The sequence below is a fragment of the Larus michahellis genome, chromosome 3 (assembly GCF_964199755.1).
Source record: "Larus michahellis chromosome 3, bLarMic1.1, whole genome shotgun sequence".
Classification (NCBI taxonomy): Eukaryota; Metazoa; Chordata; class Aves; order Charadriiformes; family Laridae; genus Larus; species Larus michahellis.
The window spans coordinates 111,894,100-111,914,139 of NC_133898.1; the positions used below are offsets into that span (position 1 = coordinate 111,894,100).

General features: G+C 37.0%; 1 protein-coding gene across 2 annotated transcripts in view; it reads right to left on the minus strand.

The window, feature by feature from the left end:
* EIPR1 (EARP complex and GARP complex interacting protein 1) overlaps nucleotides 1-20,040 on the minus strand; it is an 88,978-nt gene that overhangs the window by 26,625 nt on the left and 42,313 nt on the right. For both annotated transcript variants that reach the window (XM_074581771.1, XM_074581769.1), the window contains exons 4-5: nucleotides 18,613-18,769; nucleotides 3,519-3,618 (exon numbers count right to left, since the gene is read on the minus strand). In XM_074581771.1, coding sequence (XP_074437872.1) covers nucleotides 3,519-3,618; nucleotides 18,613-18,769 — 257 coding nt within the window. The remainder of the gene's footprint in view (nucleotides 1-3,518; nucleotides 3,619-18,612; nucleotides 18,770-20,040) is intronic.

A 20,040-nucleotide genomic window follows, 5' to 3' on the forward strand; every position in this document is an offset into this window, starting at 1 on the left:
AAACAAAATTGATCCCAGCACCAACTCTTTAAGAACTGGTCTTCTATCCTCTTTCTGATCCAGTAATTTCTCTTTCCTTTTTCTTCAGACAGTTTTTTGCCCTCCTTTAATTAATCTGTGTCTATTCTAGTTGCAGTAATTATGGGACACCACAAAGTTCTCCAACTGAAGCCCACAATGTGTTTCCTGCCTTGAGAAACAGCAGCCATCTTGCCAAGAAAGCATTTCATGCTTATTCCTAACATCCTCCTATATTTGGATACGTCACTTTTCTCCAGAGAGAGTGTGAAATCTTCCCCACAAAACCTTCCGTCTTGCCTGGAATGCCACTGCCAGGTATTTTCTGTTGTTCTGAATTAAGATCACCTATAGGTTAAACACTACTAAAGAATCCAGAATGGCTAAAAAATCTAAAAGGAATCAAATTAATCATTTGAATAAAATTATCAAAACCACACCTCTACTCCTCCCCTTTGTAAAAACATCAGGCAAATAGAAAAATATCTATATTTTAACATCTCCAACTGCACTCATCTGCCGTTCCAAACCATACTGCATTTACCCAGGAAGAGTTCTAGTGATTTGGTGACATCCAACCTAAAGTCTGTATACCGAAATATTAACTGTTGTCTTTTCAGCAGAATCTACCCAGACTTTGTGGATTGGTTGGGCTTCTCTTGGGTTCAGCTAATGATTATAAATGACAAAGAATAGCTAATTTAATTGCAAAAGGTAATGATGCAGTGAGCATAAGATTGGTTTCACCCCAGAAGGTAATGTCCTCAAAACAATAATAAAGGGAGTGATCAAAAGGAGAGGAAAAGCTTGTCTTAATGCAAATATAGGCATATATTCCTATATTAAATACTGTAATGAAGAAAAAAGTTAGTGAAAAACATTGAAAGGGGAAAAAAACCCAAACAAACACACAGAACTATATAGTATGTTTCAGAAAGATTTCAGAAATACACAGAGGTTTATCCTAGGCCTGAAAAAGCCTGTTATACTGGACTTCGGATTGTCATCATTTCACTTACTAGAAAGTCTAAGGTAGACATCTTAAGGAGACGTCTTGTTTAGTTGGACTCTGGTTAACTCAGGAACCCACAGACACGTTTGAGACAAATTTGTTGCAGACAAAAATTCAACAGAAATGCAACAATACCAGTCATCTTTGAAGAGATTCACCTGGCTTAAGATTTAGATGCCTGGAGATATGTTTTCTGAGAGTCAAGTTTCCATGGACTTTCACTATTAAACTACACTTTAAAAGCAGTCACTGACTCAGTGATGAAGCAAATATCGTCTAAGGGTAACTCAAAATTGCTAAATCAGAAGACTGATAATGGTAAACAGTTATTTCCAGGCAAAATTTTAATCATAAGCAATACTAATTTACAGTGCACTCACATGAGATACTAGATTATTTGAGACAGAAAAATAGAAAAATCAGCCAAATTCTATACCAGGTCTCCTGAAAGCCTGACTGTAAACCCTAATTGACATTCCTAACTTCTGCAAACAAAGGTTTTTAACAGACCTTTCAAAATACTCCTATTTGAAGATGTCAGTCAAGCATTGATATATCTACTTTCATAGTCTTAGCTTCATTAGATGAAGCAGGTTTTTTAATGCAGAATTTCACTTTTGTTTTTCTTGTTTCCTTGTATCAAATATAAGCATATAACAAACGTCACAGATTAAATCCTCTTAGTTCCTTTATCACTTTGCCTTCTGGAGTCTTTATTTTGCAATCAATATTTGATGCAGTACAGGCATATTTTAAAAGTAACAGAATAACAGATATTCCAGGTAAGGAACGCTAATTGAAATACTAAAGGGATCAGCAAACTGAAAATTGCTTTGAGGACAGAAATGCTGATTTCCAAAATCATGCTGAAATTACGGAGACTGATGAAGAGTCTCATCCTCTCCAAAATTATGCAGATCGCAATTCTAGTGATGGAAGGAAAGAAAACGGAAGTCATAGTTACACTCACCAATATTTGTGTGTCGGAGCAAGGAGGTTTGTTTTGAGGAAAGTAATAGTAGAAGGAAGACACAACGTGCAAAATTTTAGTAAATAAATTTGAGACAGTTACGAGAAAGTGGTTGGGACAGTGAAAAAACTAACTAACGTTCGAAAGAACTTTAGCAAGAGAGGACAGAGCTGCCCAAAGAGAGAAAGGGAAAATGCTAAGTAGTCTAGCAATCCCAGCACTTCAAAGAGACGTGGAGTTATAGCACGGAAGCAGTATCATCTCCAAAAACAGTTTTTCACCAGGTTTAAAGAAGGCTTTCCAAAATAGTCTGTGTGTTATTCAGGCATCAGAAAAGAAATCCTGACTAACAGAGGAGTAATGCAGATCCAGTGGATACAATGCTACAGACAAGCTCCTGGAGGCCAGCCTTCAGAAACTCTCAACATCAGTTTGATAAAAATAAACACTACTTTGAAGAAGCCTTGGAAGGTAACATAACACTGACTGAAGTTCCAGGCTGGAAAAAACCCTAAAGTTTCCTCATCTAGTGAAGGAACCCAAAGGGCTTAATTATGACCATAAAAGATTAAACTATATTACATTACAGTGATACTATGCAAAAATCTAGCAAAAAAATAACTTAAGACTTCACCTATTTGCACACACTCAGATCATACAACAGGGAAGAGTTTATGGACACAACGTCTTGACTCCTCAAGCAAATGCCAGTTGAAAAGTCTGATTCTGCAGCATCCAAAAAAAGAAATTAACCCAGAACAAGTCAAACTGGGGAGTTAATTCAAGAAGTGACAATGGATCATCTGAATAATAATATCCTTGACATAACCAGTTTCCATTTTCAAGGGTAGACACTGACCTAAATTACTCTATCCAGAAACACTCAAAGTTTTCTATACACAATCTATGTCATTATATATAAACAAATTTTTTTGTTTATCTATAAGAGGTGTCATAATTGGACAGAAATCTATGTCAATGACACCTTTTCATGTATGTTCCTGTTTATATATGTTCCTGAATAAGGTTTTAACAAGTGAAATAATCTGAATAGACAGTATAATAATAAATTAAATTAATACTGAGAACTCAAAGCAGATCATAGTAAATAGAGAAATTTATATTATGCTTATACATAAAAGGAGCAAGAGCTGCATGGTATTAACCAACATAACTTAATAAACTATTATCTGAATTCAACAACCTTTAGGCTTTACTGATCACAAATTTTACCAAAATAGCATTGCTTTATTTTAGATTATTCACTATAAAAATCAGTAGGAAAGTAAGGGGAACTCTAGAAAAAGGAAAATATTTAACCCCTAGCAACAGATACAAAATACTACTCTTAAACAATCATATTCAAGACAACTGATAGAGTACTTATTTACCCCACCCACATTAAAGGCAACAAGATATTTCTGAAGGTATAGTTAAAAGATTAGCAAGTTCTAGGCTAGTGAATGTTGTTTGTACTATGTTCAAGTGTATCATGATTTGTTAAAAAAAAATTCTTACCACAGCTTTGGCTGAACTTTCCTGTAAATCCCACAATAATATGTTATTATCAGCCAGCGAAATAATCTTTTTACCGTCTCCCATTGGTTCCCACATAACACTGTAAAACAGAAAACGAAAACAAACAACCTAACATTAAAACCAATCAGAATTTGCATTAGAAAGCCATTTTAACTCTGTGGATCTAATCTATTCAAAAACACTTTAAATCATACTCCTTATGGTTTCCTTCAGCTGAAATCCGTCCCATATTTTAAGTGCAAAATCTGCCATTAACTAGCAATCTAGCAATTTTTTGGCACATACCAAATGAACATTATTGCAGCATTAGTTACTTAAAAACTATGTGACAGCAAACTTAGGCTTGCTTATGGAATATTTTAGTCAGTACTAATGTACGCATCCTTTTTTTTTCTTTTGAGTGCCCTTTGACATCCCATCCAAATCTGTCAGAAAAGGAATGCCACTCAGCTTCCCTAGATACTAGCCTAACTGTAAAACGAGAGCTTCTTGAAATCCTTACTCTATTTGTCGTCCATTTTGCATATTGAATCATACAGCAAGCATGCAAAACAGTGATTATGTCATTGTAGCAGTTGATAGAGTAGCCTTGAACAGCACAAAACGCTGGGGTGGAAGGCCCCTCAGGCCTTACTGGTACGGGCTTAAAAAGAACATATGGTTCCCTCCTTACTGGAATAATGTAGCTAAATTTGAAATACTTAGCTAGGTTCAGTTTGATAAAAGGAAGCCTTGAGACATTGTATCCTTGAGTAGACTAGACAGGGAGAGATGCTAGAATAAGCTAGTTTTGTGAAAACAAGAGTTGCAAACTAGGCCAAAAGACTAACTGAGTATGCACGAAGATCGAGTTCAATCAGCCGACACGGTGAGGAAGACTCTCGACGACCACCAGAGGACCCTGGAAGACCACCAATGGACATGGATGTGCATGCATCAAGGACATTTACATATATTAATGAGTTCTAGGTGATAATATGAATATGTTAATCATTTCTGGGAAATGTAATTAATATGTATATTCTGATTGCTTATAACCTTTGTAGTTGAGCAACTCGGCGCGCGCACTAGGTGAAGTGATTCCCTGTGCGCCCAGCGCTGCAATAAAGAATGCCTGCTTTTTAACACTCCAAAATTGAGTCTTAGAAAGACCTTAATCGCTGGCTTATGGTATCACAGTCATTCTGCATACATACACAGAAAAAAAGACCTTGACGTACACTCAACTTCTGAGTGCTTTAGCTTTAAACTTCGGTTCTTCCTATGTAATGTTGTGCAGCCTTTCTGAAGGCGCACCAAAAATTGTAAGCCTCAGAGCTTTGATGCAAACCTCTTCCAGATCAAGAGCTGTCATCATGACTCAATCAACGTATACTTTTTCCCTGTGATTCACCAGTTTCGTGCTATATATGAAGGAATGCAAGAAAGCAGTCCTCATCTCTAGTTGTGCCTATGAGAAGCAGTATATTCACGCCAGTCAGTATGGGCAGCACAGCTAAGTATAGGTGCTACAACAGTAAGGTTAAAGGAATAATACTTGTCATTTGATGAGAACAGGCTTCCATATGCAACACTTTTAAAAGAAAGTTGTGCAAGCTCACAATCATCTTATATTGACACAATATAGCTGAAGGCAGAGATCACAGCTTTAGTATCAATAGCTACATTGAGAAAGTTATTTCCATCTCTAGAAAAAAAAAATATATATATTCAAAGGCATTTGATATGCTTTTCTCATCCCCAGTGCATATATGAAGAAGTACCTCTTGAGGTTTGTCAAGAGCCCATCACTAAACATAAGTTTTCTAGTCTATTTAGTTTTTTGCATGAATCAATTCAGCATCTGTACTGGAGAGGAAGGAGGTGAAAGAAGAAAGAAAGAAGATGTTGGGCAAGTGAGCCCAACATTAGGCAGCCACTAGCTACTTTCCTAACTCATGCTGCATACAACGCATGGTCTTATTTTTTCCCCAATTTTACATTATTCTCACCTTCCTAAGACAGTGGGTATGACCCAGTCGGCCTCAGATCTAAGTCAATGAACTCATCTAATCTTATGGTATAAAGCACAAGGAAAAGAAAATAGGAAATTGCAGGTAAGAGGAAGAAGTGACATTGTCATTTTTTCACACCATAAGTGAAACACAATCTCAGTTATTCTCAGCTGATCCCTTCCTCTCAAAATCCTCTTGCTTCTTCCACGAAGAGTTTCATTGCTTTTTACTCTGCACTTTTAGTGAAACAAGCATTAGATATACAGGCAGATGACTGCCCCTGTTTGCTGTTATAGAGAAGCCAGACTATGCAGAGAAAGAACTATGCCACAAAAAAAAAAAAAAATTAACACCAAGTAGATGAAAAAGCTAGAACTATAACTAAAAGGGTGCGTTGGCTGACTCCCCACCCATCGAACTTTTCCCTAAGGCAATGGAGCAGATCAGAGAAAGGACTAGCTTCTGCACCTATTTTCTGCTGGAACCATGACCTGCATCCTTATTATGTCATCAATCCATGAGAATTAACTACTTATAGAAGTTGATTTGTAATGAGGTCTCTTGTATTAGGACAAAATCACTTCATTTAGCACATTAAGCTACCATCATGTTGTTAAATGTATTTTAACAAGGACTTGGAATTACAATGATTCTATGATTTGCTTTAAATTGGGCTGGTTTGTCTGTAGAATTGCCAATCTTATTTTCAGAAGTGTTTCCTGTTGAAGTTGCATGGTACAACTTGGAAAAAACTTACAAAAAACTGAAAATGAGTGTTGATAATAAAAATGATGAAGTAGTTTCCATGACACGTTCAACCATTATTTCGCCCATAATAACGAGAAGTAACCAAGTAGCACTGGCATGGGTATTTCAGAATTTCATGTAGTTCTGCTGCACAAATATACCAATTAAATCCTTCAAAGAGATGAAAACATTTTATGAACATGTATAACAGGATAAAAAAAAAGAATGCACTATAACCTGCAAGCGATCATAGACAAACTTCCACAACTTAGCTTTCTAAAGTGAAATTTAAAAACATCAGGATCATCAGACCACTGAATAGGTAACTAAGAATTTTTCAAGTTGATTCTGATGACATTTATTTATTCTAAGTCCATCATTTTTCTTACATATTGCTGAAAGTATAACTGGCATTTGGTGTTGATACATGCAGATATAACTTTAATTGTAGACAATGAACTCTGTTTTGACCAATTAACTCTTTAAGAGTTCGTCCAGCCAGAGATCAATATTCTTTATGCCTGTTGATGTATTTGCACCTTTCCAGCACTGATCATTGAGCTTTCAGTTGTAAAAGCTAGATTGGAAGTACCGTCTTTGATGTTTTCAAAGATAGGAAGAAATTTCACATCTTCGAGTGTCACTGAGCTTCAAGGTAAAGAATTAAAGAATTGTTACAGCTGAATACTGTGTGCTAATTAGATCCAATTATAACCCAGGTGACATACCTTGGAATGAAAAGGTCTCTCCACATTCACTCTATCCTTGCAAGATGCCCATTTTGCTTTTATTTCATTTGTCTTTTATGAAAGTTCATTGGTTTATGGGTGGGGTTCTAGTGATCATTCAGGTTTTACAGTCTAAGCAAACACTACTCAAATCACTGTTTGTAACATGTTTGGCTGTATTCTGTAGTCATGCCTGAATGCGTCATGGTTTCATCTGGGATGAAGTTAACTTTCTTGCTAGCAGCTGGTGTAGTGCTAGGTCTTGGATTTGGGATTGGAAATAGCGTGGACAGCACACTAGTATGTTTAGTTGTTGCTAAGCTCTTTTTGCTCCTCACACCACACTACCAACAAGAAGCTGGGAGGGGACACAGCTGGGACAGCTGACCCCAACTGACCAAAGGGATATTCCATAGCATATGACATCATGCTCAGTATATAAAGCTGGGGGAAGGAGGAGGAAGGCGGGACCATTTGGAGTGACGGTGTTTGTCTTCCCAAGTCACCGTTACGCGTGGTGGAGCCCTGCTTTCCTGGGTATGGCTGAACACCTGCTTGCCCATGGGAAGCAGTGAATGAATTCCTTGCTTTGCTTTGCTTGCGTGCGCAGCTTTTGCTCTGCCTGTTAAACTGTTTTTATCTCAACCCACAAGTTTATTCCTCACTTTTACTCTTCTAATTCTCTCCCCCATCGCAATTGGAAGGAGTGAGCGAGCGGCTGTGCGGCCCTAGCTGCTGCCTGGGGTTAAACCACGACAGAACGTTAAACATGAAATACCATGGAGAAGGAAGAAAAAAAAAAAAAAAAGAAAAAAATACTGGTTCCTTAAAAAAACTGGCTTTCAAAGCACGATACAAATTTTAGAAAAACTGAAGTTTCCATTTAGAATAATTTTCAGACACAGCAGAGGTGGTGATAATCTTTAAAAATGAAAACAGATAAACCAGGCAAGACCATTTTCCTCAGTGTGCCAACAGTTGCTGATGCTTACAGTTTTCGGAAATGGACAAGATAATTGTCAAATTCACAGCTGCCTCTCAGAAACTGAGTGTCAACTTCACGGCTGCTCTTTAGATAATCTATAAACAGCAGACAAGCAATTATATTTGTTGCCTTTTACCCTATTTTGTTATCATTTGACTCCTGATGCTTCAAATTAGCTTCTAGCTAGTAGCTTCTGGTAAAAAAATTAAATCCTACAGAGAATGTTTTCCTAGTAATGAAAAAAGAGAATTTAAAATATTCACTCAAATGCACACATGAAAGGACTCTATTATCTGTGTTTTATGCTGAAAAGATAGTTAACACCATCATTTATTAACGTACCGAGCTTTTACAAATGAACAATTCAAAGTTCTCTGTTATAGACTAAAGAAGAATAAAGCAACATACAAATGCTTTCATAGATGTGAACTGCAGTCCAGTCACAATGCAAGCATTAACTACTGCTTAACCATAATTATAGAATTGACAACCATTTATTTCTGTAAGTGGAAAAATTTTGCTAGACTGAAAATTCTTATGCACTGCAAAATGGAAAATACACCCAAACATCTGGTAACTCAGCAGAACATCCTGCAGCCTCCATGTAGCCCATCATAAAAATTCATGCATTATCGATGCAAATATCCTGCCTTCTTTGCAGTACAATGATTCAAATTTAAAGGTGGCTCTACTAATCAGGCGATTAGAACATTATTCTAACAGGAAGGAGATCAGACCGAGTACAACGTGGAACCCACAATTCTTACTCCTTACCCAAGTGCTCTACAGAGCGACCGCATTTCTGAATGAAAACAGCTCTGGCTATTCTGTAGTGTATTGAAGTCCACGCTGCAGGAAGCACATGTAAGTTATGCTTTGTCTCAAAAATCTCATGAAGATATATTTTGGTGTCCAACTCTTCAAGACACAATAAAACAAGAACCATAGCTTCCTAAAAAAACTGAAAGAAAAGGTGAGTTTATTTTAGGTGCCTTTTTAGCTAAGAGCCTGCTGAGAAGAATGAAAAATTAAGTTAAAGATTCCTTTGGACAAGAAGCCCAAAGACAGCTGGGCTTTATTCTGGTTCTTAAATTATTTTTACATTCAGAAAAATAAAACTGCTGTACAAATGAATACACAAATATCCCAACAAGAAGGTGACACACAAAAAGCACTTGCCTCTAAAAGTGGTTTGGTTTTTTGGTTTGTTTTTTTTTCCTTAAGTTGTCATACTACAGTGTTGGCAACCCCAAAAAGTCTTTCGGAAAAAAATCATAAGGCAGAATGCAAAATAATAAAGGGTCATCCTTGATACTCACTGCATTTCCTTGTCTACTGCAGCTGCGATTAAACAAGATTATAGTGAGAAAATGAATTGTGATTCTTGCTTTATGGCCCAATTAATTTCAGTAGTGAAGAGGTATTTATGTATATGTAAACATAATGAAGACAGTCTGAATCCTAGGAGTTCACGATCTAACAGAAAGCATGGTAGTGAATTTGTTACGAGAAAGCAGGATGTAGGATTCATTGATTTTAAATAGGAGCTCCTAAATATCCATTTTGTAGAAACAACTATTAAATTCCTTTTGAGCTGTTAATGATTTAAAGTGATGACCAACAGGTGACAGTCTCCATAGCTGATTAACAATCTCGGACTTTTGTCATGCTGGCCATGGGTTTGTATATTAATAATGCTTAAAACAGCAGAGCAAAATCATGCAAATTGATTATACAAACTCTACATGAGAACTAAACTGACAAAAACTGTCACTGGTAACAGTTGAAGTCATGAAACATTACAGATGGGAAACAACATCTCTAGTCTGTAGTGTAACCAACTGACCTACATTCTGTAGACACTTGCAGCACAATAAGAACAAAGCACGAACAAGCTACGCAACCAAACAGGTGAAACAGTAAATAGCAAGACCTACTTTACAGAATGGAAGCCATGACTAACCTTTTTCCGATTTAAGACACCAGTCAACCATGTTCTACTGCCTTTATTTTTGAAGCACTAACATACACAAGTTCTATACATGGACAGTTCTTGAAGAGCGTGTCGTGAGAGTTCTAACAAGTCTGACCTAAAATTCTTCAGATTGCAGTAAACGAAGAAATCCTAAATTCTTTTCCATCAACTTGTGGGTGAAGCCGATTCCTTCTCCTGTGTTCGGAGAAATAGTCCACATGAAAACTCCTCAGAGTAAGAGACCCATGGGTAGCGCTAATTGGAATCCATGCTACAAAGTAGTTTTGTAGCATGGTCTTATCAAGGTCATGGAGGTTCTCCATGTTCATTTGGTATTGCAGACAAGTCCTTACAGTTGATTAACGGTATTACGAGGCTAATTTTGCCTGTTTGTTGTCACATGTATTTATTCCAGACAGATGAGGAATATTAATTCATCTTTCCAGAAAAGTTATGCTTTCAAAGATATAAAAGATATATACTAGATTTTTTTAGGACGCTGCCTTCTCCTCTAACGTCTGCCTCTTACTAGCATAACCAACATATTACTAGATATCCTGGATTTTTGCTCAACTTTATGCTTGTTGGGATAGACTGTTCTTGACCTCGGAGGAGGTGGTCCTTGAATATTAAACAGCTTTCTTGGAACCCTCTTCCCTCCAGGGCCCTATCACATGGCACTTATTCAAGTAGATCCCCGAAGAGGCAAAAATCTGCTCTCCTGAAGTCAAGGGTTGTGAGCTTGGTTTTTGCCCTGCTCCCTTCTCTCAGGACCCTAAACTCCACCATCTCATGGTCATTGCAGTCAAGGCTGCCTTTGACTTTCCCATGCACAACCAGATCTTCCTTCTTTGAGGTCCAGTAGAGTATGTCTCCTCACTGGCTCTTCTGTCACTCAAGTCAGGAACTCCCTGGACTCCTTGTGCCCTGCTGCGCTCTCCCACCATCAGATTCCAGGGTGGTTGAAGTCACCCACAAGGGCCAGGCCCTGTAAATATAAGGCTACTTAGAGCTGTCTGCAGAAGGCCTCATCTAATTGCTGTTCCTGATGACGTAGCCTACAGCAGACACCCATTACTGTGTCACCTGTTGCAATCTGCTCTTTAATCCTAACTCAGAAGCTCTCATTTGGCTCCTCCATCCATCCCCAAGCAGAGGTCCATGAACTCCAGCAGTTCTCTCACACAGAGGATAACTTTCCTTATCATCATCCCAGCCTGTACTTCCTAAAAAGCCTCAGTGCTTTTCTCACTTTTGTCTACAGCTATTTTGTCTGTCCAACCTGAGTAACCAACAAAAGAATTATCACATACAGACAATGCATTTCCTAGTCTTTTAAGTGCTGTTAAATAGAGACACAAAAATATCAGGGTACAGAGGAGAGAATATAACCCCTCGCTTCCCCTGTTCCAGTGATTTCCATTGGGGTGGAAGTTACAGCAGTGGTTTGGTTTGACCACAGTAGTACTGTTAAAGACTAAGGTGTCTTCAATTAAGATTTAAAAAAAAAAATGCACTGTCACAGGGTATCTTCATAACACCTCTGCTATATAAAAGGTAGCTTACCAACAGATCTCCCGGTATTTTTGTTTGGTTGTTTCTGGGTGGTTTTTCTTGGGTTATTTTGTTGGTGGTGGTTTTGGTGGGGTTTTTTTCTGGTTTTGTTTTTAGTTGGTTTTTTTTGTTTGTTTTGTTTTTCATTTCTTTGGTTTTTAGTTTGGGGTTTTGTTTTGTTTTTTACGTGAAACCTGGGGGCCTGTTTTATCCTCCTTGTTCTCTTTTGGAGGAGAAAGAAGAGCTTTTTTTTCAGGGGGGGTGTGGGGGGGGTGTTAATAAAAAAGGTTATGCATTGTTTCTGACCTGCTATAAAATATCAAATACAGTCTAAAGAATACAATAGATTAAGAAAGTTAGTATTTCCTCAAAGTAATTAATATTGGATTATTTACAACAAGAATGCCTAAATATTACGGCAGAAACACTCACAAATAATACTCTAAGGCAAATATGCAAAACCCTTTTAACTTCATTATGTTTCATTTATGCCTTCCCATATTGCTCAAGTGCTAAATACGTGTCTACATATAGGACGGCTCTTCCAAAAGTTTTATTAAGGTTCTGTCATATTACCACGATTAATATTTTGCAGTAGTATTTTAATTATCCTACTGTTACTGATGGCTGAAATATCTGAGAATTCAATGGCTATCTTAAAACTTTTCCGAAGTTCTTTTTTCTTTTTGCAAGTATTTTAGAACAAGTCCATATAAGTATGTGTGCTGAGACAGCAGAATGCATTACAGCTGCAGGGTTTTTTTTGGTGACATATCTACAATAACAAAAGGTCTGGAGTATATGCAGTTAAATTACTAGGAATGCAGTGCTTTGGCAGTGTAGTTTATGGTACCTGTTGAAATCTATATCCCATGCCAGAAAAAGCACTTTACTAAGCATAAAGCTTGTATCTGCTTGGAGGATTTGCAGATACTGTTACACAGACAAATCTTTCTAACAGTCTTAAGAAGAACTCACTGAGGAGCTGAAACCTATTTATTAATATGAAAAAGAATCAATTGACAACATGCTTTGGCCAAGAAATGTGGCCAAAGAGTCAAATAAGAACTATCTGAAAAAGTATGTACATTTTAAAGGTCTACATGAGTATTAAAAGTTGTTTTCACCTTCTTACTTAACAGGAGGAAAGCTTCTAAGTAAGAGTTACACATTTCACATAACCAGACACTGATGACAAATTACTGTCACCCACAGCTAACTGCTATATACAATGAACAGCACATGTAGAAGAACAGAACCTCCCAGCACGTATATGAGTTTCTTCAATGAAATTGGACTTGGGGTGGGGGCGGGAAAACTGTGTGTAAAGCTAGGATTCATTTCCAAAGCAGATGGACAGAAGTCACATAACCTCTATCATTCTACAACATACTGCTCATGGAGCAGCTGCTGCCATGGACACCATTTCCATTCTGTTGCTTGAACAGGGCTTAAAAAGCCCCAAAGTGAATATTATGGATATGTGACATGCCATGAAAGAAACAACCGTCTTGTCCACCAAAGATCTGTGAGATGATCAACCTAGGAAAAAACTTTTCCGTAGTATGAATATTTGTCAAGAAAGCACACAGGGAGCTGTCAGGTAAAAGTCCTGCCCAGCCTCTGGAGGCCATACTATGCCAATAGCTTTTGCCATGTACTAACGTAAAGATTAAGGGCTGAAACAAGCTTATTTGTGAAAGAGCTAGAGTGGGCAAAAGCAATCTCAGCAGACTCATTTTAGAGGAAACATGTACCTGCTTTTGAGGGGGGGGACAATTTGAGTATTTTCATATGGGATTTTTCAAAAGATGGGAACATAGATATAGCATATCCTTGCTAAAGTATTGCTGTTTGTAACAAACAGGACATCCACATGGTTGGACAGGGAGAAAAAAAACCCAACAAAACAGAATATTGGTCCAAATACACTTCTCCAATTATTTGACACATGCCTTAGAAGAAAATTATGGTTGCCTAGGATCTGCATTGACAGTTGAAGGAAAATCACCACTCCTTCTGTTCAAAAGTACAGCAAACCCAAGAACGATAAAGGTTTACAGGGACCTGGCACAGATGTACCCTCTAAGAGCCCTAAATCCAGTGACTCTAGATACTGGGGGAATTTGAGGTGAATAGACTGCAAGAAGTGGCTGGGACTCTAGCTAGTGTGGTGTCACTAAAAAAACCTCTCCATTACCACTCCTGAGACTGAACCCTGGGCTGGATGGACTGTCTGAGGTTGCAGGGCACCCCTTCAGGTCTCACATACATTTTACCAAATAGATACACTGAATTCCAGGGATCAATTTTTTCAACCAAAACCCATTTCAAAGCTCTGAATTTTTAACTATCACATAAGCAACTGTCAGCAATATTACTTCATCTATGATCACCCCAGAACATTGTGCTAGGAAAGAATTCTTCTCTGAGGAACAAATATTCTAAATAGTAAATGCTTAACAGCGTTTTGGAGAGCAAACTGGAGTCCGAGACCAAGAAAACAGGGACACCTGTTCAAAGCTAGTTTCTCATGAACATTTAAAATTTTCCTGCATAACTAATTTTTTCCACAGTTCTGCAACATCATTTTTTTAATATTTCCCACAACTTTTTAAGCAAGTCAAAAAAACCTGAAAATAAAACCAGCTGGTATCTATTTAACCTGCAAAATCAGGTGAGGCAGACTGCAACCCTATATTTTTTTTTAGTGCTAAGAATAGCTGAAGTAGCATTACAAATAGGAAAAAAAAAAACCCCAACTTTTAAAAATAGCCCAGTTTTCTTTCAGTGGGGAGAAATCACAACAAATTTGGCAGTAAAACTAGGGAATATGACAGCACAGTGAGAACTAAAGCAAAAAACTACTTTCAAGTTGGGAAGGAGAAGTGAAATAGTACTCTACAAACCCATTATTTTTTACTTCTAGGGTAACACTATTTCTGTACTATATTCTATATCATGATTTATGAATCCAAGGTAAACGCAAACAACTGCAGACTTCAACAAAACTAATTTTCATTTTAAGCATATGAAATCTATTGAAATTATCAGAAGTGGTCATAAGTTAACTGAATACATAAAGCAAGTTCACATACATAAAATGCAGCATATTTTTCTCTTATTATTTGCTTCAATGTTAGATTTTACTTTCATTAAGTCTCCCTTGGCTTTATGAGACTAGAGAGAAACAAGTTCTGATCAAAAATTAACAGCATAAACTGGGCACATAACACAATGTTCTATTATTTCACTATCCAATTAATGAATCACAATTATTCCCTAGTATATGCAATTACATTGCACAGCTTAAAGTTTTAAATTTGCACAATACTACCCACTCCAAATTACTAAAAAAACATGCAAGGGAAGGAAGGAGAGATGTGTGTTATGAATTACTCTGCTGATTCCAAACACATTTTAGAGGATGAAAAAAGGGGAAAATGAGAGAGAAAGTGTGAGAAAGATAACAAATGGTTGAACATTTGGATTTGGATATAATACATGGATTTATTTACAATAAAGGATGATTTATTTACAATGAAGGATCAAAGAATCGAGAGAGCAAAATCCTGTAAAGAATTCAGGATATCACACAGAATTTAGAAGGGAGAGGGGAGAGAAGCAGAACATAAGATACAGTTAAAATTTTTACCATTTTAGAAAGGATCAGAACACAAAGGGGAGAGCGACAGTACTACTAATCAGCTGTAAGTTACATTCCCAGTGAAAACACTTGTCATATAGTAAATTTTTCCAAAAAACTTTCTCTATACTTCAGATTTTTACTATCAGAGGTGGCTGATGGAGAATGTAAATGTGTGGAATGAACAACTTAACACCAGTAAACAATTGAGCAAAACCAATACCTCACACACCAGACCTGGAAAAAAAAAACAAACAAAAAACCCAAAACAAAACAATCCCCCCTTGCATTCCCTAATACATGACACTAGTAATAGAAACACCTGTGAGGTAATTTTTCAACTTTCTTAATGGATGAGAAAAACAATGCAAGAAGATAAACCTTAAAGAGAAGAAGTCAAGAAATAAAGCAGAGCAGAGAAAACATGAACAAAAGTACAAGCAAATAAAGCCCTGAGACAGGCAGCAGATGCTAGAGTACATAGCCAGTTGCATTTTCAAGATAGTTTTGTGTTTTTCCGTTTAATTACAGTCAAATCTCAATTACTTATTATCTGTAACCCAGATCCATGAATATTGTAAAGCATCAGTGCTATGGATACCAAGACACACAAAATACCTTTCCATCCGCTACTATCTGGAATCACAGAAGTTCACACTAGGTGCCACAAAGGCTGAGATCAGCATTACCCCCTGCATCTCTAAACTCTACTGTCAGCTACGGCACTCGTCCCTGCCAGGCCTGTGAAGATGTGATGGAAGTCCAAGTATGTTTATATTTTTTTTGGGCATGCATTCTGACTAATCATTTTAAAAGTTAACTTTAAAAAAAAATTAAGTCTTTATCAAATCTGAAGTGTATGATTTCAAAAGTTATCATGGCTTTAAAACTTTTCCACCCTTAACGAGGGTAGCGGTTGTGGTACATTGCCCTACTGCACTCTGTGGATTAAACAGCCCCCTTAAAGTGTACGTGGTCACATTGAAGCCCTGGGTTCAGTGTCCAGCCTGGCTTTTGTAAGATGTATGAGAGTATGCTTTAATGGCAAGGCAAATGACAGAGACAGAATAAGCTCTGCCTTTCTTACTGTGAGTATATGACGCCAGACCACCGCTGATCTCATAACAAAGTGATAACGTACACTAGAATGTTGGTCTTACATTGAAGTTCGAAAAGTATTTACACTTTGCATTGAGGAAAATTGCTTTTCTGATTTACAGTTGGTGCTAACAACAATAGTACCATAAGTGTCTAAAGTAGTTTCATACTTTTGAAACATCTGAAATGGCATAATAGAAAAAGATATTTAAGTTGCTATGTGTAGTCAATACCACTCAGTGGGACATGGCCTGTTAATTGACGCACATTTCGCACAAAACACTTAGTTTACTCATTTATGTGAGTTGTTCCCACTATGACTTAGGGAGGAATAGAAAAGCCTGCTCCAGAACAAGATCCTTTAACTCATCTGTGCTTGCCTGAGATGATGCAAGGGGTACTAACGCCAAGTATTCTGCTTATACTTTTTATCTTTTTGTAACACAGGATATTTTCAAATCATTATGCATATATATACCCACATACATAGATAATGACTATTAAATGGTAGCAGATATTTGTAAGCACTAGTACTGAACAAAATCACACAAGAGACGGAAAATTGCACATGAATTATATTAGAGGAAAAAACTGATTTTTGGCATTCACAACTTGATACGCTCCCTTATTCTTTCTCTGGTGATCAGGCTACCACACAGAGTTCTGGCATCCCAGCATCAGATAGAAACAGATTACGGAAGATTCAAAGACAAAAAGTACAAATCTTAAGGGGTAAAAGGTGAAGATTAAAACAAACAAAAAATAATATTCCCAAATATATTGGGAACTAATTCTCAAAAGGTTTCAACAATAAAAAGGGAATTGTTTAATATAATCGAAGCATTATAAAGAGAAGTATTCATATGAAAATGAGTAGCAAGGTATTAAAAGATACTACCATGAAGAAATTTAACATTCAGGAAGCGGAGATTTTTAGAAAAGTAGCAGCTTAGACAACACACTTCTGATTACACTGATATGTCCAGTCTTGTCCAAGAATGACCTAATAAATATTATCTTCTAGTTACCTTTTTTATTTAAGTTGAAATTTAATCTACAAGGCTCAAACTAGAAATCAGTGGCTAGAAATAGATGCTTAGAACTTACAATACAACATTCGACATAATTAAAAAAGTCAACTGAATTAACTATCACTTCTAAATTCTACGATTTTTTTTTTACTAGTTAGTTAATGAATAGGATTTTTTATGCGGCCAGCTTTTTAAAAGGAACTGAGACCGATTCTAAGTATTATTCACTTTTGATATAATTTGAAATTACTCCTAGTAGAATATATTTAAGAATAATGAGATTATGATGGATACCTTACACAGCAGGTGTCTGAATACAGAAACCAATGACGCCCTTTCCACTCTCATGTAAGACACTTAGAGCAATATCCAACACTGATGTTGCGTTATCCTTGTTTGGTTTCAGTTCAGAGTTGTCACATTTCATTTACAAGTATCTGCTATGTTATTCCACTTTTTTTCCTTGAAAGTGTTTGATAATTGTGAAAAGGGCTGTACAACTTGCATGATCACCTCCTATCCCATATTCTTTCTGCCAGACAAGATGTTCCTAGGACTACAGCATATTCTTACAGTTTCAACTTTTCCTGCCAGTAGAAAATGGTCAGGTGGTCCCAAAATTATGTCAAACAACATAACATTGTAGTTGTTAAACATGGAGTGAGTGTATTAACATTTCTTTGCCCTGCATCTGTTCAGGAAGCACTGGGAACACATCATAATACATATCCATAAAGCAAAGAACTTTCAAATACACAACGGACAAATTTAACTTTCTTTTAAATAACTGAAAGGAAAAGGAAACAAGCCTCTGTAATACCATCTGCAGTACTGCAGCTCTCCTTGTATTTTCTTAGGCAACAGAAAAGAGTAGTTAAACAAGCACCATATAACATAATGAATTCTTATCCTTAACAAACAATAAATTACTTGCACTTATGGCAAATCAGTCGAGTGAAGACTGAAAAACAAAGACCAAAGTGCAACATCAAATTTATATTCCATAAAAAGATTGAAATGCTAAGTATTATACCTTTGTGCAACAAAGGTTTTAGATGGGGGCAGGTGGGGAGAAACACATTAAAACAGTACACAGGCTGTTACTCCATATGTGTTTGCAGGACTATAATAAATGTTTTTAATCTATGAAACATCTGGGACTAAAAATCCAATTTGTACCTTTTTTTTTTAAAAAAAAGATGGAATAGTTTTAAAGTGTAGAACATAGCTTCTACAATATAAATCTGCACAAAACTAACAGCACAGGTCTATCCTTTAGGCTTTTTCTAGGAGTATAAAATATGCAGAATCCTACCAGGCCATATTGCCATGGGCTGTGTTGTCAAGGTGACAGAGTAGCTCCAGGGTTTGAGTGTTGCTTGATGAATCATCAGGGGATTCATGACTGCCTGATTCCAATTCCTTCGGCATCCTCCAAACTGCAGCACATGTCATGACTTTACTGTCTGAAGCTAAGCAACAGAGAATAATGTCAACAGATCATTGTATGGGAGACATATTTTGTATACAGTGCATCAACACTTACACAAATCTATAAGCAATGCACATCTGCTGTTTAAAATATTTAAAAATATTATACCAAGATGAATTCGAAGAATGCAGAATGCGGATACAGACACAGACCTCAAGTTAGCGGTCAAGTTGCTGCAAAACTCATAATTAGCACACATTTGATGTGCTTCTCCCTGTTTAAAGGCAAAAATTCAGTGCTCATGAAAACATAACTCTTTGGTAGGCAAGTTTTCCAAGCTTCATTCCTCATATTGATGTTAATGCAAATGACTCACAAGTTACATTGCTCAACTCCTTAACAATGAGGATTTAGATAGCATTTTCCTTTTAAGATCTATCTTCAGTTGGATCTGTAGCATTACATCGGATCCTTTACTACCAATAACTGTTTATTACAAAACCAAGCATCCCACATAAGTACGCTCCTCTAACTCTAGCAAATAAAGGCAGCTCCCAAAACACAAACTGAACTTACACGCATATAGGAAAATATTACAACGTATGATGAACAAGCCAATGACAGATTAAGGAGAAAATACCATATGTTCTATGCACATATAGCATTGCCCATCACCCAATATAGCAATTTTTAGCAGTGCAGAACGGGAGGACACCAGAGCAGCATTGCACATGTTTGCATTGTTGTAGCCACTGGTCCAGGGTTCACAGAAGACAAATATGTCAGGATGATCCACTACAGCAGGAACAAAGAAACCAGCCACAGCAGTGTCAGGCAAAGGCAGAGGGAGCGACTACCTGCTGGAGGATGTGTTAAATGAGAAGTCCAGAGGATAAGCAGCAACGAACGACATGTTTTCTGTTCTGAGGTCATTTTGCATGCCTCTTTCTCACAGTTCTCTCTCCAAGCACATTTTAGTTGATTTTAGGGCAGAGCGCCTGATTAGAGCCACAAGCAGACGTGACTGACTTACATCAGTGGAAAGGAAAACAGGAACAATTCTAATGAGAGTGTTTTCATAGAGGAAGGATGGTAAATCTGAAAAAGGCCTTCTTAGGCGAAAATGCCATTAACATGCGTGAAAAAAGTCTCTATTGTAAAGGTCACCAATATAGATATTCTATATGCAAAACAGGTGCTCAAACAACAGAGAATTGCACAAAAATCAATCGATAAGTAGCGATACATAGTAAATAAGCCCAAAATGCAAGAATGCAGACATGTTTTAAAAGTAGCCATATGAAATAATAA